This window comes from Muscardinus avellanarius, assembly GCF_963383645.1.
Source record: "Muscardinus avellanarius genome assembly, chromosome: 16".
Classification (NCBI taxonomy): domain Eukaryota; kingdom Metazoa; phylum Chordata; class Mammalia; order Rodentia; family Gliridae; genus Muscardinus; species Muscardinus avellanarius.
In genome coordinates, this window is record NC_137802.1 from 24,838,674 (window position 1) to 24,859,784 (window position 21,111).

General features: G+C 47.7%; 1 protein-coding gene across 3 annotated transcripts in view; it reads left to right on the plus strand.

The window, feature by feature from the left end:
* The window catches only part of SSH2 (slingshot protein phosphatase 2), a gene marked incomplete at both ends in the record, with an annotated part of 261,436 nt that extends 249,989 nt beyond the window's left edge, over positions 1-11,447 (plus strand). For all 3 annotated transcript variants that reach the window (XM_080712744.1, XM_080712746.1, XM_080712745.1), the window contains 2 exons: positions 6,201-7,035; positions 9,366-11,447. In XM_080712744.1, the coding sequence (XP_080568870.1) occupies positions 6,201-7,035; positions 9,366-11,447 (2,917 nt within the window). The remainder of the gene's footprint in view (positions 1-6,200; positions 7,036-9,365) is intronic.
* Between the last annotated feature and the right edge of the window lie 9,664 nt (positions 11,448-21,111).

The window sequence follows — 21,111 nt, forward strand, 5'->3', positions numbered from 1 at the left end:
AACCGCCAACCCCAGTTGAAGTTTAAAGCTTTTCAGGGTTTTTTGTTTTGTTGTTTTTGTTTGTTTGTTTGGTACCAGGGATTGAACCCAGACCTCCAAGCTGAGGGTCTCTCTAAATTGCTGGCACTTGTTTTGAAGATGGTTCCTCCTATCTCAGCTTACAAAGTATTGGGATTACTGGCATGTACCACTGCACCCAGCTCAATTAAATAAAGCATTTAGGGACATTCACAGCACAGAATGTGCTCAATCAATGTTTTCCCCTTCCTTTTTGCTAATTGCAAATTAGCAATTTTTAGTACCCCAAAAAGTAACCACAGCGTCTGATTTTCCTGTAAACTGGTCCTACATTTCCAGCAGTATTTTCTTCTGTATAACTTCTCAGTCATAATTGATGTTTTACCAAACAAGAAAGAAAGAGGAAGGAAGGGAGGGGATGGAATATCTTATGCATCTTGTCATTTCAATTTCCTTCTCCCTTGTTTGCTAAGTAAAAAGCCAAGTTCTTACCTAGTATGGCCCAGTCATCTCCTCTGTGTCTCTGTGTTTACATGAATCCAAATTCAGGTCAGAGGCCACTCAAGTGAGAAAAGATCTGAGACTTGGTTGCATCATCCAAGCCACAGACCAACTCTGAAGTTCTCTTTTGGCAACTTGTTTACTTGCTGCCTGCCTGGAATGGGGGCGGTCAGCTGGATTAAGAAGTTAACAGTTTAAAATAATAGATATGATCTCATGTCTTACATCTACCCCACCAGAGATAGAACATTAGAATACACTGGCTCCAGACAAAGTTTCACTGGAAAACAATCTGATGTTACCAAATAAAACCCATGATGCACATATATCCCATGACCCATGTTTCCACTCTTATACATATGATCTGTGAGAAACTTAGGATGCCCATGGAACTGTTGTGTGTAATAGCCAAAGCTGTTAATTAATGAGATGATAAATATATTGTGACATACTCATTATACTCTTGAGTTATGTTTATACACAATGATGAGTTTTAAATAGGCAAAATCAGTTGTAGAATATGTATAATATAATTTCATTTATATAAAGTTCAAAACATAAAACCAGCCAGTCATGGTGGCACATGCCTATAAATCTCAGTACTTGGGAGGCTGAGACAGGAGGACCTCAGGCTCAAAGCTAGCCTCAGCAACTTAGCAAGGCCCTCTACAACTTAGTGAAATCCTGTTTCAAAATAAAAAATAAGTCAGCATGATGGCCCACTCCTGTAATCTAATAATTGGGAGACTGGGAGACTAAGACAAGAGGATTGCAGCCTCAACAACTTAGCGAGACCCTTAGCAACCTAGCAAGACCCTATTTCAAAAAAAATTAAAAGGCTGGGCGTACTGGTCCATGCTGTGATCTCATTACTTGGAAGGCTGAGACAGGAGGGAACAGCCAGCCTCAACTATTTAGGCCCTGTTTGAAAATAAAGAATAAAAAATAGTGCTGGGAATGTAGCTCAGAGTCATGCCTCTGGTTTCAATCCTGGTAAAAAATAAAAATAAAAATAAATAAAAAGGGCTAGGGGTGTAGCTAGAAGGTAGAATGCCCCTTGGTTCAATCCCTATTACCACACACAAAAAAAAGAAAGAAAGAAAGAAGAAAGGAAGGAAAGAAAGAAAGGAAAGGAAAGAAAATTGGGCTAGGGGTATAGCTCAGAGGTAGAATGTTCCTGGGTTCAACTTCTAGTACCTTAAATTAAAATAAAGCAAAGAATAAAATATGTGGTGATAACTTAAAGAAAGGAACGCTGAGCACAGAGTTGAGGAGGGAAGCCACCCCTTAGGCTTAGGTGCTGGAGGGAGGGTCAGGAAGAGGCGCAATGCTTATGAGGTGACAGTGCGACTGCTGCACCACGGAGCGCTACCTCCACTCCCTGCAGGTCCTACTGCAAAAATGAAAACGCAAGCTGCATCAGGCCAGTCTTTGGACTGGGATTTCTCTTTGTCCTTTATAAGTTAGTGCTAGTTTAACTTCAGGCCCCGATCCAATATTTTCTGATGACTATCTCCCCCATCCCCAAGAGAAGGAAGTCGGCTAGGCAGCCCAGCTGTGATGTCAGCCACTTCCTCTGAAACTTGTACTATTTGTGTCCATTAACATAATTTTTATCAGAAGTTCTTCCTGACTGACTAATGATTGTAGGCATCTTAAAAACTATACTTGAAGAATTTGTGGAATCATGGAAACTTCTTATTTGCCTGTTGACTGATAAAATTAGCTGTTCTCTTATATTATAAAATGGTGAGAATAGCTAACTTCTGGGCTGTCTTCCCAGTCACGTGCATCACGGGTATGGTGAGTGAGAGGACCTGGTGCAGGTTCGAACATCCTCATGATAGGTGATAGATATTAGAAAACACAACCGTGGCCAGGCATGGTGGTGCACACTTGTAATCCCAGCATTTGGGAGGCTGAGAGAGGAGGGTCGCGGTTCGCAGACAGCCTCAGCTATTACGTAGTGAGGCCCTTTGCAATTCAGTGAGACCCTGTTTCAAAATAAAGAATAAAAATAGGGCTGGAGGTGTTGCTCAGAGGCAGAATGCCCCTGGGTTCCATCCCCAGTGCCAGGAATAAAAGAGACCAGAGGATCGCGCTTTGTGGACAGCCTCAGCTACTTAGTGAGGCTCTTTGCAATTCAGTGAGACTCTGTTTCAAAATAAAGAAAAAAAAAATAGGGCTGGTGGTATATCTTAGAGGTAGAATGCCCCTGGGTTCCATCCCTAGTACCAATAAATAAATAAATAAATAAATAGGGCTGGGTGTATAACACAGGTAGACTATCCTTTGGGGTCAATTTCTAGTACAAAAAAAAAAAAAAAGAAGAAGATGAGGGAAAGGAAGGAAAATACATATTTAGGCCAGGAATCAAAGGTATCTGGATATGTATATATGAGAAATTTTTTTTTTTTCGGGTCTGGGGATGGAACCCAGGGGCATTCGACCTCTGAGCTATAGCCCCTGCCCTATTTTTTTATTCTTTACTTTGAAACCAGGTCTCACTGAGTTGCAGAGGGCCTCACTAAGTAGCTGAGGCTGTCCACGAACTGCAATCCTCCGGTCTCAGCCTCCCAAATGCTGGGATTACAAGAGTGTGCCACCACGCCTGGCATATATATGAGAAATTTTAAAGGGAAGCTCTCTGGCCTTGGTACAGTACAGGTCCCACTTATCCTTACTGTCAGCTTGCCCCTTCCCATAACCTCTCACTTGCTTGAGATGTGTGATGTTGTCTCCTCCTAGGGGTGGCTTGAGTTGATGCAGCTTGGAAAGAGTGAAAACCCCACTGTACACCTAGCTAATGGATAACAGGTTGTCTTCCTGAACAGCTGACCTGCTCCCTACCTGGGAAAGCACCCCTCTGCTGTGCAGGCCTGAGTCAGAGAGCCCCACCCGAGCAGCAGACAGACAGGGGGAGCTGAGAGCAGGTGCAGAATGAGAATAAACGGGGTCACATTAATGCAGGCACATGACTTGGGAGAACGGGTGTGGCCTTTCCACCGGGGCAGGTTGTTTGGGGTCAAGTTTCCCACTCCACCCAGCAGTTACGTAACTCTTCATCAGCCTGTGAGTAGTGAAGACCACACTTAGTGCCCTGCTCTCTGGGCAGGTGACCCTGACCCACCACATAGCCAGCTTTCTCTTTTTGGCTGGGGCTTTGGGAATTGTGCTTCCCTGGTAGGATTTGAAATGGATCTTATCTCTATCTACTTCAGACCTTCTTTCTATGAAATAACCAAAGCATGGACATGAGGGTAATGCCCTTTTTGTGAGGGGAAGGTACTAGTGGTTCAACTCAGGCCTTCTACCTCCAGCTTATTCCCCCACCCTATTTTAGGTTTTGAAACAGGGTCTCAATTAGCTGCTAAGGGTCTTACTGATTTCCAGGCATTCAGCTTGAAAATGCAGTCCTCCTTTGACCCACCTGCTTTTCCAACTGCCACCTTAGTTTGATGATTTCTTACCCTGACGTCTTTTTTTTTTTTTTTTTTTTTTTTTTTTTGGTGGTACTGGGGTTCCTGGAAGCCCTTCTACCTCCGGGCTACACTCCCAGACCTATTTTTACATTTTTATTTGGAAACAGGGTCTCCTAAGCCAGCGCATGCGGCTGGCTTCGAACCTGCGCGATCCTCCTGTCTCTGCCTCCCAAGCGCGGGGATTACAAGCGTGCGCCACCACGCCCGGCTTACCCTGACGTCTTTACAAAAATAGCCTGTCCTTCATACTCATGCCCTTTGTTCTATTGGAGCATTTATGCAGACTTACTAGCCCTACCTTTTTTTTTTCAAATTCAAGAACGATCACCATCTGATGGGCATTGTGGCACAAGCCCATAATCCCAGTGCTTGGCAGGCTGAGACCGGAGGATCACAAGTTTAAGGCTAGCCTCAGCAACGGAACAAGACTCTCAGCAGCTTAGCAGGACCTTGTTTCAAAATAAAATAGGTCGGACGTGGTGCTGTGCTTAGATCCCAGTACTTGGGGGGCTGAGACAGGAGGATTGCCAGTTTGTAGTCAGCTTCAGCCACTTGGCAAGGCCCTCTGCATCTTAGTGAGACCCTGTTTCAAAATAAAGAATAAAAAATAGAGCCGGAGGTATAGCTCAGTGGTAGAATGCCCCTGGGTTCAATCATCAGTCCTGAAAAAATAAAATAAATAAAACAGGGCTAGAGCTTGGATGTAGAAAGAACCCCTTTGGGTTCAATACACAGTACGAAAACTAAAAATTCCTTACCTCCAAGTCAGCCATGAATCCTATATAAGCTTTTCATCCCAATCATGAGAACTTGATAATGGGCTTCAATAGAGTGCTTCCCTTTGTGTATGTTGTTTTGGCTTTAGATTTTTCCTGGATTTGTTAAACATTGTGTGTGGGTGGGGGTGCTGGGGATGGAACTCAGGGGCATTCTACCTCTGAGCCTCACCCCCATCCCTATTATTTATTCTTTATTTTGAAACAGGACCTCACTGAGTTACAGAGGGTCTAAGTAGTAGCTGAGGCTGTTCTCAAACTGCAATCCTCCTGTCTCAATCTCCCAAAATCTGGGATTACAAGCATGTGTCACCACACCCCACTAAACATGCTCTTTTTAAAATTCAAAATTAGCTGGACATAGTGGCACATGTTTATAATCCCAGTACTTGGGAGGCTGAAACAGGAGGAACATAGGTTTATGTCCAGCCTTAGCTACTTAGTGAGACCCTCTGCAACTTAGTGAGACTTTGTTTCAAAGTTAAGAATAAAAAATAGGGCTGGGGGTATAGCTCAGAGATAGAATGTCCCTGGGTTCCATCCCCAGTACTTCAAAAAAAAAGTCAAGATTATGATTATGGTAGCACACACCTATAATCCCAGTACTTAAGAGACTGAAACTGGAGGATTGCAGGCTGGAAACCAGCCTCGGCAATTTAGTGAGACTCATGGCAACTTAGTGAGACCCCGTTTCAAAAAAAAAAAAAATTAAATGGGGCTGGGGTTAGAGCTTGGAGGTAGAATGCTCCTGGTTTAATCCCCAGTACCATTAAAGAAATAAATAAAAATAGGGTTAAAAGTGTAGTTCAGTGGTAGAGCACCCCTGGATTCATTCCCCAGTACCACTAAAAAATATTTTTAAAATAGTGTCCCTTGAACATCATTCCACTGAAATACCTGAAATTTTTAACAGCCTCATAATATGTGGATATATGGCCTTAATTTAAATAAATCCTTTTTGGTGTCTAATTTTTTAGTATCACAGTGTTACTAGTAAATATCCTTATGTGTATATATCTGTGCTCTTGTAGTATTTCATCAAGAAAAAAATCTTAAAGGAAGATTACTGGTTGAAAGGTTAAATTTGGAGAGCTATTTTCATATTTGACTCCTAAAAAAATGCACAGGTACTCTCCTCCTAGTATATGAGAAGACTTGTTTGGCTAAACCATTATCAACAGTGGCTTTCACCAGCCATTTTAGCTCCCATCAGTCTGACAGGTTTAAAAATATCACATCTCATATTGACTTCTCGTTGTTTTTCAATATTAGTTAAATTGAGTATCTCTTGAAATGTTTATTGCTTGTTCTCAATTTAAGCACTAGCAGAGCATTTTGCAGGTGAAGGTCGGTGTGGGCATGGTTTCCTGGGAGGGTGCTGATTGTTTTCACAAACTAAGGTGTTTCTCCTGTGTGCCCACAGCAAACAGCGGCATAACAAACTCTGGAGATCGCATTCAGATAGTGACCTCTCTGACCACCACGAACCCATCTGCAAACCTGGGCTGGAACTCAACAAGAAGGAGATCACTACTTCGGCAGACCAGATTGCTGAGGTGAAGACCATGGAAAGCCACCCGCCCATCCCTCCTGTCTTTGTGGAACATGTGGTTCCACAAGATGCAAATCAGAAAGGCCTGTGTACCAAAGAAAGAATGATTTGTTTGGAGTTTACTTCTAGAGAATTTCATGCTGGACAAATCGAAGATGAATTAAACTTAAATGACATCAATGGATGCTCATCGGGGTGTTGTCTCAGTGGCTCAAAGTTCCCTCTTGACAACTGCCATGCATCCAAAGCCTTAATCCAACCTGGACAGGTCCCAGAAATGGCCAACAAGTTCCCAGACTTAACTGTGGAAGATCTGGAGACAGATGCACTGAAAGCAGACATGAGCGTCCACTTGCTGCCTCTGGAAGAGTTGACACCCCAGCTGAAAGACCTCCCCATGTCCCCGGATCCTGAATCGCCAAGCCCCCAGCCCAGCTGCCAGGCCGAAATCTCAGACTTCAGCACAGATCGAATCGATTTTTTTAGTGCCCTGGAGAAGTTTGTAGAACTCTCTCAAGAAACCCGGTCTCGCTCTTTTTCCCACTCAAGGATGGAAGAGCTGGGTGGAGGGCGGAGTGAGAGCTGTCGACTGTCAATGGTAGAAGTAGCCACTTCTGAAATGACCACTGATGACCAGAGAAGCAGCTCTTTGAGTAACACTCCCCATGTGTCTGAAGAATCTTCAGTGGATGAGGAACAGTCAAAGGTAAAAACCATCTTTATAATCAGCTACCTAATAAAGTTCTCTCCAAGACACAGTATTTGAGATTCTGTTGTATTCACTGTATTTTTATTGTTAGTAAAGATTTAGGAAGTAGTAAGGGAAAGACATTCTTTTTGTGTGTGTGCGGTACTGGGGGGTAAAACTCAAGGGCATTCTACCTCGGAGCTAAACCTCCAGCCCTATTTTTTTATCTTTTTTTTTTTTTTTTTTTTTTTGGTGGTACTGGGGTTCCTGGAAGCCCTTCTACCTCCGGGCTACACTCCCAGACCTATTTTTACATTTTTTTTTTAATTTGGAAACAGGGTCTCCTAAGCCAGCGCGGCGCGGCTGGCTTCGAACCTGCGCGATCCTCCTGTCTCTGCCTCCCAAGCGCGGGGATTACAAGCATGCACCACCACGCCCGGCTTTATTTTTATTTTAAAACAGTCTCACCAGGTTGCTGAGAACTTTGATAAGTTTCTGAGGCTAGCCTCAAACCTACAATCTTACTGTTTCAGTCTCCCAAGTACTGGGATTAAAGGCTTATTCCACAATGCCTGGCTAGGGAAATGAATTTGAAAAGCAGACAGAACCTAAGATTCTTCTTAGTGGCATATGAGGTATTGCAAGCTATCTTAGACCAGGAGATGGAGGTAGAATACTGTATAATCATCCATTCTAAGACTTATCATTTTGACATGTCTGAAATTAGGATGCATCTAGTAAACAGTGACGTCTTAGATCAAATGCCATGCAGTCAATGGCAAATAAATGGTGATATATTTTCTCTAACATACAAAACTTCATTTAATAAATTTAATTTTTGTGTGTGGGGGGGGGTGGTGCTGGGGGTGGAACTGAGGAGCTTTTCTCCCTCCGGGCTACACTCCCAGACCTATTTTTTATACTTTATTTGGAAACAGGGTCTCACTAAATTGCTGAGAGCCTCACTAAGTAGCTGAGGCTGGCTTCAAATCTGTACAATCCTCCTGTCTTAGCCTCCCAAGTACTGGGATTACAAGCGTGCGCCACCACGCCCGGCTCAAGTAATGAATTTAAAGGATGGACTTAGATTCTTGACATTTCTTGATTTCAACTTAAATTTATCCCCACTCTGTCCATACCTCATCTGTTCTCTTCCTTAACCCAGGGCAACTCTTGCCTCTGCTTCTGTTCCATCATCTCCCATCCCCAAAGCTGTGTCTCTGGAGTGCAGTAGTGCTGACAAATTTTTCCCAGAAGGAGCCATATTCTTTCTACCTGTGTGTGCTAGGATGTTACTGCTAGGAGGAGCAGTAAATTCACGAGTGAAAGCTAGTAAGAAAGGAGAGAAGACAGCAGACAGCAGTGAGTCTCCAGATGAGACCTCAGATGACAGCCACAGCCACTCTCTGCCTCCTACTGGGCATCTCTAAGGTGGCCACCACGCCTTGGAATAGAGATCTTCCCCCCACACAAGTTAGGCTCAGACTGGAAGTTGATAGGCCAAAGGGAAAAGGTATGTCCTGATTCCTGGAGACTTGTGGTTCTAGAAGGTTATGGATTACAGGAGTTCCCAAAGCTACTTGCTATTTATTTTAGAGTAAGATACTAGACTAGAATTTTGCTTGAGCAAACAAGACAGAAAGTTTAGGCCGGGCGTGGTGGCGCATGCTTGTAATCCCAGCATTTGGGAGGCCGAGACTGGAGGATCGCGGTTAACAGACAGCCTCAGCTACTTAGTGAGGCCTCTGCAACTCAGTGAGACCCTGTTTCAAAATAAAGAATAAAAAATGGGCCGGGGGTATGGCTCGGAGGTCAAATGCCTCTGGGTTCCATCCCCAGACCTGCAAAAAAAAAAAAAAAAAAAAGAAAGTTTAGTAGACAGTGACACAGTCTGTAATTAATAATCTATCTCTGGCCTTGATGACTCCCAGTTTTGTGGGGTTTTTTTCCTTGTAGTATGACAAGACAGAATAGGTCCCAGCTGCTCCATGATTTATGTTCTCATAGCCAGATAGGTTCTCCTAGACCAGAGAATTAATAAACAGAGCATAGCTAGGCACCGTGACACATCCCTGTGATCCCAGTACTTAGGAGGTGAGGCAGTGCGGTTTCAGGTTTGAGGCCAGCTTCAGCAACTTAAGGAGACCCTATTTCAAGATTAAAAAATAATAAGAGCTTGGATAGAGCTTAGAGGCACAATGCCCCTGGGTTCAATCCTTAGTACAAGAAGGAAGGGAGGGATGGAGGGAGGGGAAGGAAGGAAGGACAGACAGACGGACGGACGGACACCAGCATCTTCAATTAGGCTGCACTCTTGCCCTAATCATCTCACTACTTTTTCTTCTTAGGCAATCTCAGAGCTGGTCAGTCCAGACATCTCCATGCAGTCTCACTCAGAGAATGCAATTTCAGTCAAAGAAATCATCACTGAAATTGAGTCCATCAGTCAAGGAGTTGGGCAGACTCCACTGAAAGGGGACATTCTGTCCAACCCATGCCATACACCAAAGAAGAGCATCACCCATGATCTGCCCCTGGAGAGGCTCCAGGCCCCAGATGGCAAGCCTGGCCACCTGGAGCAAGACGAGGGCTTCTGTGCAGCCCAGCCTGAGCCAGCCAAAGCCTCGGGAAAGACCAGCCCAGAGGGCTGTCCAGCCACACACCCACACATAGCAGACCTGGAAGAGGAGGAACCTGCCCAGGGGGAGCATGAGCTCCGGGGCCCAGGGGTGCCCCCGGGAGCCAAGTGGTGCCCTGGGTCCGTGAGGCGAGCCACCCTGGAGTTTGAAGAGCGCTTACGGCAGGAGCAGGAACACCATGGTACTGCCCCTACGTGTACCTCACTGTCCACTCGGAAGAATTCCAAGAATGATTCTTCCGTGGCAGACCTAACACCCAAAGGGAAAAGCGATGAAGCTGCCTCAGAACATTGTTTCGTCCCCAGGGAGCCAGAGATAAGCAAGAGCAAAGGGAAATGCAGTGGGTGGGAGGCCGGCGCCCCGTCCCAGGGCGAGCAGCACGTCGCCGCTCCGGCCCCCGAGCACCCAGAGCGCCAAGCCTGGCCAGCTCCCGAGGAGCACCCAGGGCCAGATGCCAGAACAAAGCAGGAAGGAGTCCCACAGGAACAGAGGACTGTGGCTTCACACCAAGGCGCTGAGACACAGGCCATCCCACTCCCCTTCCCCAAGAAGGTAGAAATCATTGAGTACACCCACACGGTTACACTCGGTCACACAGGGCCAGGCAGTGAGACCACCGTCAGCAAAGAGCGCAGGGACCGAGGGCCAAGGAAGGCAAGAGTGGAGAAGCCTGTCGCCATGCTCGGCGCCCTGGATGAAAATCTGAACAGGACTCTAGACCCCAGCCAGGTTTCTCTGCACCCCCAAGTGCTACCTCCGCCTCATCCTTCCTCTACTGAGCATGACCGGCCCACGGATCTGACTTCCTTGCTGAGTAGCCCTGAGGACAGGGGCAGCGGCCCGTCCACAGCCCTGGAGACAGCGGCACCTTTTGTCAGTGGCACATCCCACATACCACCCGCCCCCTTGGATTACCTGCACCCCCAGACCATGGTGTGCCTGGAAGGCTTCACAAGGCAGAGCAGCACCACAGATGGCGAGCCCTCAGCAGAGCAGGTCAGCCGGGACAGAAGACAGGAGGGCCTCCTCCCCAGTGGCCACGAAGTAGCACATAGGGGCTCTCAGCTAAGTAGTGAAGACCGCAGTTTAATTGGCAGACTCAGTGACAACACTGAGTTATCACCGAAAAATGTGGACCCACCACCTGTAGCCTGTCGACTCCCACATAGCTCTAGTAGTGAAAACATAAAGAGTCTCAGCCCCAGCATGGTGAAGGAGCGTGCTAAAGAGATCGAGTCTCAAGTGGCTTTCCAGGCAGGGCTCACCAAACCACCCCAGATGAGGCGCTCAGCCTCCCTCGCCAAGTTAGGTTACCTGGACCTCTGTAAAGACTATCTACCAGAGAGAGAGCCTGTCTCTTCTGAATCCCGTCATCTCAAGCTGCTCCAGCCCTTCATCAGAACAGACTCAGGCATGCATGCCATGGAGGCCCGGGAGCCCCCAGAAAACCCAGGTGCCCCCCAGAACCTAGAGCCAACCAAGTATCTAGTAGAGCAACTCAAAACAACAGAGTGTATTGCGCAGAGCAAGCCGGTGGAGAGGCCCCTCGTGCAGTATGCCAAAGAATTTGGTTATGGTCAGCAGTATTTGCTCCCCAGGGCAGGACCAGAATTGACTAGTTCTGAAGGAGGCCTTCCTTTGCTACAGACCCAGGGACTGTCTCGTGCAGGCCCAGCTCCAGGGCTGGCCGTGACACCCCGTCAGCAGCACGGCAGAACTCACCCCCTTAGGAGACTGAAAAGGGCAAATGAGAAAAAACGGACAACCAACCCCTTCTATAACACCATGTAATTCTGAGCCTATACATGTGATTTTCTAAAAGAAATGTTTGTAAAAGGGGCAGGTGTAATATGTAAGGAACATGCACTTTATCAGTTAATTTTATAATGTTTTGGTCATTTTACTGTTTTGACGCATGCAGGGTTTGGGTTTTTCGTGTGTGTGTGTGTGTGTGTGTGTGTGTGTGTGTGTGTGTGTGTGTAGAGAGAGAGAGAGAGAAAGAGATTCTGATGGCAAGACCATTTTATCATTTTTTTATTTTTAAGAAATTCTCAAACCTCAAAAAAAACCCACCTCATTTTCAAAGAACACCTTTATCAAAGACAAATTGCTGTTTTTCAGTCATTTACCACCTGCTCCTCCTTTTGCCCTCTGAGGAAAGACATGCTTTCTTGACTGAGAGACGGGAACAGATAGGAGAGTGGTGCTGAAGCTGGGAATTAAAATTGTTCCCCTAGGCCTCTGCGATGATGGCTCCCAGGCCAGAGGCCCTGGATGGGCTGCAGGCAGCTCGGCCATCACAGCACCCGCAGCCTTCATCTGCAGCCCCAGGCCTTGGAGCTCCAAGTGGGCAGGCCCTGCTTTGCTTTACAAGGATCCTCTGGAATCTCTTTCTTCTGGTATTCCACAGCGTGTCATTCCAGAAAGGCATGGAAACTTACCAAGCAAACAGGTTTTTCCTCAAGAAAATAATTTTTGAAATTAAAGGGAACCCCAAATTGAACTTGAGAGGTCTTTCGTAGAGGAAAGTATAATAAGAGGAGAAGGTCATAAAGTGGAGGGTGGGGAGGAACTGCCCAAGAACTTCAGGTTGGATCCACACTAGGTCATTCTGGCTCCACCTGGCAGAAAGTGTGCTAGGCAGCACCTCCCAGCTGAAACAGTGTCAGCAAGTTTGAAAAACAGCAATCAAAAGTCAATGTGTTCTTGTAAAATGAATCCATATGTAGGGTTTTAACCCTTCCATTACTTGAATGATTCTGTGGGCCTCTTGAGTTTAATGGCCGTATTTTTTCCAATTTATTTTTATCCCCTTGCTATTTCTCTCATCCTATTTTTTTAATTTCATAGACCATATTTGAATTGTTACATATGTATAACCTCCATTGAATGCAGAACTTTCTACATTATCACTGTTAACACTTGACATAGTTTTTCCCTTTTTTCCTGGAAGGTTTATCATTTCTCTACAGTTTATGCACAGTATTCATGTACATAATGTCTCTTTCTTACAATGTTTTGTTGTTGGTGTTGTGGGGTCTTTTTTACTTACTCGGTTTAGGAAGGAGTAAAGTTGCAACTGGAAAACACAGAGATACCAGAAATAAAAGTGATAGTTGTTGATAGGAATATACACAGTACATTGATGGTGGTTTTAATTGTTTAAATGGAGACTTTGAATCGACAGCTCCTGCCAAATCATGCATTAGTAACTTCCTCCTCAGAGAAACCCCTAAGGCTCCCATTAGATCTCAGTGCGACTGACTGAAGGCCAATTTGTTTCAGACTAAAATCTCAGAACGTTCTTTGCCAGGGAGTGTGGATGCGTTGCCCAGAGTGGAAGCTCCTAATGGAGGCTGAGAGGCCGCGGGCGCAGCCTCTGCCAAGGGCAGGCAGGCACCCATGATCACTCTGCTAAAACGCCATCACTTTGCTGATGTTGTGGAGATCCTTAACGTGGAGCACCTGCCATAAACAAGCCTCTTTGGGCTTCCTACAGAAAATGTATTTAGCCTGGAGTGAAACACCCACACAGCTCATCAGAACTGGAGAGGTTTGCAGATTTGCTTCCTGTTGGCTCTCGTTGATGGCCACAGTGCTGAGGATGGGCAGAGCACGGATTTGAAACTTAGGTTTTTGATTCACTCCTGACACTGAGAGGAAGAGACAGGTGTACAGCTGTCAAGGTAATGTCACCAGTTTGAAGGGGCAGGTAGTAGGGCAACCGAGGCCATCCGCAGAGGAGCCGTGCATCCAGTTGCCAAGGATGGGTCTGGCATCACTGCCAAGAGGCAGGTTGGGCAGAAAGTCACCTGCTGAAAGTATCCTGGTGTAGGCGTTGCGTGTACCTGTGCTGTCCTTCAGTGGTTTCCTTAAACATTCAAGTGTGTCGTCCACACAGCCTTGTGATTCCTGACTGTTTTGGTGTGTAAAGTGCTGTGCCAGGACAAGACGCTTGTGAGGCAGGTGATGTGGACTAGGGCTAAACCTCCCGGTCTTGTAGAGACGGCTCCACCGCCACTGTGGGGAGGAGGACGGGAGGCCGCAGCCAGCATGGGAGAGGATTTGCAGGAGGTTAGGAGTGGCATTAAGTTCACACAAGCGGGCTCCACAGCACGGCACTCTTCTCTCCTGCCGTGGTGTCCAGTGATCACTCTGCTGCGTGACATCCAGTAAAGGTGGAGAGAGAGCCCTCTTAATGCCAGGAAAACAAAGAGTGAAAGCAGTCTTGCTCTGCCTTCCTTTTTTAATTACATTTTTAATCTGTTCATTTACCTGCCTAAATATCTTCTGTACAGGGTTTGTAATCTAACCACGCCAAGCCGTCTTGCCAGCCTCTCCAACCTCACCCTTGGGTGTTCTAGAGTTATGTACATGGTTGAGCAATGTTCAGGGGAGATGCATGAGGAACTATTGAGGACTTTTCAGACATTCTTCTCTTCAAACTTTGATACAATTTCAGGCAGCCTGTTTACCTTTTGTGTTCCCAGACCTGGAACATCAGGTTCAGTAGAGTAACAGATGAGCAAGAAAACCCTAATAATCCTGTCCAATGCCTCACTCTTTTTCTCTTCTCTGAAGACCATCATAGTTCCTCAGTAACTCTGGCGGATCGTTTGTGTGCACATGCACAGAGTTGACATTTTGATGCATGGGGTAAAAGCCCCAGGAACACATGGCTGTAATCTGGGTGGTTACCTGGTGAACAGGAAATTCCGACGGTTGCTTCTTAGAAGCACACTGGAGTAATGTACACCTCAGTAGACGTAGTGCCGTGGTGTGGTAGTGCCCGTCTCTCCTTGTCTTGGTTGCCTTTCAGATTCTGTTTAGGACATTTGTGTGGGGTCATTCCTAGCATCTCAGCCTCCGCAGGCTCCTTAGTGTTCTCCTGGTTCTGTACCTTTGTTCCAGCTGGTACTTCCTCTTTCTCATTTTGAGAACTCCCAAAAGCTAGGACTAGCCTAAGGAGGTCCTCTCTTGCTTTCTCATGGGCTCCAGACAGCTGCTGTCAGGTAGACCCAAAGCTTCCTAGGAGAAGTTTCTGAGACATGGGAGCTTGCAGAAGTCTTTACCTACTTCCTCTGAGGAGTTCAGTTCTGAAGTGATCTAGATGTTTGGGAAAGATCCCTTGTAGGAGTTTTTTTGTTTTCCTAAGAAAAAAATTATGCAAAAAGAGTCACTTTTAAAAGGGCATTTCTAAGTAAAGCCCATTTGGGCTTTTTGTGACAACTCTTTGTGGATACCTTGTTTACATTGTGAGTATTAAAATATGTGTCACCTTGTCCGGGCACCCAGCTCCTGGCTGACCTGTGAGTCCTCACACAGCAATGCCATAGTGTCAGCCTTGTGGATAAGTGGGTCAAACCCAGAGCTGACTTCCTCTGTGCTGCACCCCACCCAACAGGTCTGTGAAATAGTCGTCATTTCTTCAGTACTGGTGTGTCTTAATAGTGATGGTCGTGATGGTGAATGGCTACTATGGTTTTTAATTTTGCTTTGGTTTTTAATGGTAGACAAGAGATTTTAGTTGTTTTAGCACCAATCCAACTTAAAAGCATCGTGGACTTTGTTTTGCCTCCCAGACTAAAAGATCAAGGCATGTATTAGACATAGCATATGAGTTCCCTCAGTTCATCTGATACCCTCATTACGTGAAGGCCTGCCACCGAAGCAGGAAGCTGCACACTCCTAACCTCCAGGGTTCGGCCCGTGACGCATGCAGAGCCATTGCAAGGTGCTTCCTGGAAGCGGAGGGTGACTGGGCCTGGCTTCTGCTCTGAACAGAGAACCAGCCTCATCTCAATGCCCCAGAGATCTAGGACAGGATTTCTAAACTGGATCCACCCCTCATCAGCGTGAAGACACCCAGGAAGCGTACGACTGGTGCTGCCGTCACGTCCTCACAGCCATGCTGGTGGCAGCGTCCTTGTGCACGTGCAGAGCTGACACCCAGGGCTCAACTCAAGCTGAGGAGACAAACACGAGAACCAGCCTGAAACGCTCCTTCTCCATAAGCCACCAGAAACTGGTTTTTATGTTTTGTCGGATTTTGGTTTGCTTGGCATAACTCAACGTGCCTTTTCTTTCTTTTTTCCTACTTTATTTTGAAAGAACTTGTTCTAAACACAGAAAACAAGTCCAGAAACTCTCCTACTGACTGTTACCTTTGCCCCAGGCTACCCCAAACTTTTATGCTCACGATTTATTAAATAAAGCAGGTGCTCCCTGGAATCTCTGGGACCTTTTTGAGGCGTTTGAAGCAGACTGTAAAGAGTGGTCTCATCTCCTTCCTTAATCTTCCTGGTGGTCGGGATGTTCCACTTGTATCATAGATTTTTTTTATTACTGATGTGCTCCGCTGTTTTTAAATGTGAACTTGTGCGCAAATGTGCAGATTCAATGTTCTTGTTACAAATTGAATAAATTTTATTTTGAAGATGACATGTGTACTTCATTAAGTACAGCCAGGGGGGTGCTGGGGCCAATGGAATGGTTGGAGGAGGATAGCACTGATAGCAAACACAGCAGGTACTCACTGATCCCAAGCAAGCACACCCCAGAGAGCTCCACAGAAAAAGGTCTATCCTACCTTCACAGAATAAAAGACTGGCTAGGAGCTAGGATCACTAAAAATCATTTCATACAGTGTGGCTCCAGTCAAGTGACGAAGCTGGAAACAACATGCCCAGTCAAAGATTTCCAGAGCTGCCACCTGAATGTTAGGAGGATGAATAAGCAAAAACGACCAAAATTCTTCCACCATCTGTGGTGCTGAGTGACTGGTCTGGGACAGCTGCAGTGGCCTAGATTTATTGGGTGAGTGACCTCTCTGGACATTAGTGAGATGGAGTTAAGCTTTCAGCACAAGCCTCCTCAGCTCACTGAAAGCAAGGGGACATGAGTTTCCAAAGTAAGCTTTAGCCAGGCGTGGTGGCGCACGCTTGTAATCCCCGCGCTTGGGAGGCGGAGACAGGAGGATCGCGCAGGTTCGAAGCCAGCGATGCTGGCTTAGGAGACCCTGTTTCCAAATTTAAAAAAATATAAAAAATAGGTCTGGGAATGCAGCCCGGAGTTAGAAGGGCTTCCAGGAACCCCAGTACCACCAAAAAAAAAAAAAAAAGTAAGAGCTTTAACCCTCTCCCATCATTAGATGTGAAACATCTGGCTAGATTCAGTGGTGCACACCTGTAATGCAGCATCCCGCAAGCTAAAGTCCAGTCTGGGCAACCTATTGAGACCCTGTCTCATGATATAGCTGGGTGCAGTGGCCAGGCCTGTAATCCCAGTACTTGGGGGACTAGGACAGGAGCATTGAAGGTTTGAGGCCAGGCTCGGCAACTTGGTAAGATCCTGTTTCAAAGTAAAAAAAATAGGGCTGGAGAGTCTAGCTCAAGTAGAATGTCCCAGGGTTCAATTCCCAGTACCACAAAATTACATGCATATGTGTGTGCGTGTGCACACACACGCAAAACATTTAACACCAGTAGTGCAGGAGGAAGATGAAGCCAAAGGGCGGTTCTGACAAATGAGCTCAGGATGGGGTCCCTACGTCACCCCCACCTTTCCTCAGTCATGAGTCATTTGCAAGAGCATGCTATCCAGAGTTCAGTTTCCCAGTTGCCAACCAAAATTGCTGAAACTTCCAGAGAGAACGCTGTCTGGAAGTAAAGCCAGCCTGCTTAGTTCTGAATAGTGCACATCCAGCGGGAGTGAATACCACTGGTCTCCAGGCTGAGTGCATGGTGCTGAAGGAGGGCCACTCGCGGCAAATCATGGCTAAATTGCTAGGCTACTTCCTCCAGAAAATGGCCTAATAAGATGAAATCTGCCTGGCTTCAAAGGACTGCAGTTTCAGACCCCCCTGGGAGCAGAAGCACCAAGTGCAGTGGTTTCTTCCCCTGGTGGGTTCTTCATCTTGGCTCTGCCCACCCCTTCCACCAGGCTCTCAGACAAGACTGGAGGGCTGGGCTGCGCCAGCCAGTACCAAGCAAAGAGAGCAAACAGCTGTAAATCTCTGCTCCTAGACCCAGAGAGCACCCCTCCCCCTGCCCACCCTCTCTCAGGGGAATGGAAGGCTGGATGGACTGCTTGCTGGCTTGCTTTTTTCTTTTCTTTTTTTTTTTCTTTTTTTTTTTTTTTTTTTTTTTTTTTTTTTTTTGATGGTACTGGGGTTCCTGGAAACCCTTCTGCCTCCAGGCTACACTCCCAGACCTATTTTATATTTTTTATTTGGAAACAGGGTCTCCTAAACCAGCGAGGCTGCTGTGTGAGCACGAGGATTACTAGCGTGCGCCACCACGCCCAGCGATGGAGTGCTTTCTAATCCCACAGCCTTCCCTCTTCCCCCTGGAAGGGAGTCCCCAGCTCGCTCGCTCTTTTTTTTTTTTTTTTTTTTTTTTTTTTTGGTGGTACTGGGGTTTCTGGAAGCCCTTCTACCTCCAGGCTACACTCCCAGACCTATTTTATACTTTTTATTTGGAAACGGTCTCCTAAGACAGCGTGCGGCTGGCTTTGAACCTGCGCAATCCTTCTGTCTCTGCCTCCCAAGCGCGGGGATTACAAGCGTGCGCCACCACGCGCCAACACGCCCAGCTCTTTTTTTTCTTTTTTTTTTTCTTTTCTTTTTTTTTTTTTTTTTTTTTTTTGGTGCTAGGATTGAACCCCTGGGGGCATTCTACCTCTGAACTCCATCTCCAATTTTCTTTAAAATGGACAGTGAAAAAGCCGGGTGTGGTGCGCACTCCTGTAATCCCAGCATTCAGGAGGCTGAAACCAGAGGATCATGGTTGGCAGACAGTCTCAGCTACTTAGTAAGGCCTAGGCAATTTAGTGAGACTTTGTTTCAAAATAAAGAATAAAAATAGGGCAGGGGTGTGGCTCAGAGGTCAAATGCCCCTGGGTTCCATCCCCAGACCAAAAAAAAAAAAAAAATGGACAGTGAAGCCGGGTGTGGTGTTGCACGCTTGTGTGGTGTTGCACGCTTGTAATTCCAGCGCTTGAGAGGCTGAGACAGGAGGATCACACAGGTTCGAAGCCAGCGTTCGAAGCCAGCCGGAGCTACTGAGTGAGATTCTCAGCAACTTAGTGAAACTCTGTTAGGCCTGGGAGTATAGCCTGGAGGTAGAAAAGCCCCTGGGTTCCACCCCCAGTACCACAAAAAAAAAAAAAATTAAAAATAAGAAAAGCATGGACCCAGATGCCAGATCCTGGAGCAAGAATCTCAACACCACCAGCCACCAGCTGTCGGTAGGCGAGCTACTTAATCCTCTCATACTCATCTGTAAAATACGGAAAATAACCAGCCATCTCCAAAGCTTTCATCAGAATGTTATTAATATGAAGCTGGGTGTGGTGGTGCACGCTTGTTATCCCAGCATCTGGGAAGCTGAGACCAAAGGATCGTGGTTCGCGGACATACTCAGCTACTTAGTGAGGGCCTCCGCAACTTAGTGAGACCCCGTTTCAAATTAAAGAATAAAAAATAGGGCAGGGGATATAGCTCAGAGGTCAAATGCCCCTGGATTCCATCCCCAAGCCCGCAAAAAAAAAAAAAAAATGTTATTAATATGAACCTATCGTTACTATCAAGAAATAAATGAGTCACTCAGGACTTTTATCTCCTAATCATGTACCTGGAATCTGCAGGTGAAGGGAGACTCCTTGTCCATCCTCATGGCCCCCCATGCTATGAACTCTTTCTGGAGCACCTGTGACCATGTCTGATTGTGTTCTGTAAGCCACTGAAGACATGGACTGCCTGAGAAATGGCGAGCCTTTGGGGACTATCCTGAGTTCACCACCTTCTCTCTTTCCCCCAGGGCTGGTTTTTGTTGTTGTTTGTTTGTTTGTTTGTTTGTTTGTTTGTTTGTTTGTTTGTTTGTTTTGTGGTACTGGGGTGGAACCAGGGAGACCACGTTTGGAAGATATATAAAATAGGGCTGGGGTGTAGTTCAGAGGTAGAATGCTCTTGGTAAGAGAAAGAATGTCAGGCTAACGTGTGGCCAGAGACCTGGGCCAGCCCTGAACCTGGGCTGGGGGCAGGGGGAGCCAGCGCGGGGTTTCTTCTCCCTTCCCGGGTCTCTAAGCTGTTTCTGTTTCTCTAAGCGGGTGAAACAACCTAGCTTGTGGCAGCGTTTTCGTTTCTCAAAGGGTCGGGATCGCTCTTAACAATGACAGTAACATTCTCTAAGCCCCTGTGGAGACCCTCACCCAGTGACTGAGACGACTCCCGGCGCGTCCCGCGGCCTCCCCCGGTGCTCCGAGCTGCGGGCGGCGTGCCCCCCGCACCCACTTCTGCAGTTTCCCGGGACGGCGCGGGGCGCGGAGGGGCGCGGGCGCCCGGCTTCCGAGGGGGGAGCCCCGGCCGAGGCCCCGCCCCGAGCCCGCCCTCGGGTTGATGGCAGCGGCAGCTGGACGGCGGCGGGGCGGCCGGGCGGCGGCGGGCAGAGCGCCGCGGACACGCAGGAGGCCGGCGCGCCCTGACCCGGGCCGCCCCGCCGAGCAGCCGCCGGCCAGCACAGGTAGCGCGGGCCCCGCGGGCGGGGGGGCGCCTCTGTTTGGCCGGACCGCGGCCGGCGCGCGGACCCCGACTCTGGAGAGCCGGCGCCCGGGCAGGAGGCCGGAGGAGGGTGCGGGGAGGGCCGCGGGGCACCTTGAAGGGCGCGCACGGGACACCCCGGACCGGGAGCGGCGGGGGCTGACCCCTTGGGGAGGCTGGGTGCGTCTCCTCGGGAACAGTAGCAGCACCGGCTCCAGTGGGGGGGGCTTCTCACCCTCGCACCCCGCACACCTGGGCCGCCGGACCCGCCGAGCGGCCTTTACCAGGAGGCCCAGCCAGGACTGGGAAGCCAGAGGTCAGCTAGGCCAAAGTGCGGGACTGAAAGCCAGAGACCACGCAGGGCCAGGACTGCCGGGAACGGAGGAGGGACCCACCTTGCACTGGGCCTCCTCCCCGAGGGAAGAACCCGATGGAAACGGTAGCAGGAAGGACTCGGGTTAGCTTACCAGAGGAACTTCTCTTTGAACATTTTTTGAATAAAACAAAACCCATATGCCTGAACCATGCCAGAGACGAGCGTGTGGGATAGGGCCCCGGGAGCTGCTTCTGAGGAGAGACAGACTCTTGGTGAAGAGCTGCCCCTCCAAGGCCAGCAGCAGCAGGGCAGCCTGGCACCGAGGCCCCTCCCAACCACGCTGTGTTCAGGAAGCTTTCAGCCCCTGCCAGACTCCACTGGACCCCAGCTCGGCTCCCTAAGGAAAAGTCAGTGCTTGGCAGATGGCAAAGAACTGTCCCCCACGCTGATCACTTTGAAGAAAAGGCTCTGCTTTTAGAAGCCAACTCCTGGCCGGATGCCCTCCTTACCTGCCTCCCTCTCCACTCCTCCCTCCCACAGTTCCCAGGACTAAGGACCAAAAGCATCTCTGGACACTGAGCTTCCCCATCTCTGCACCAGCC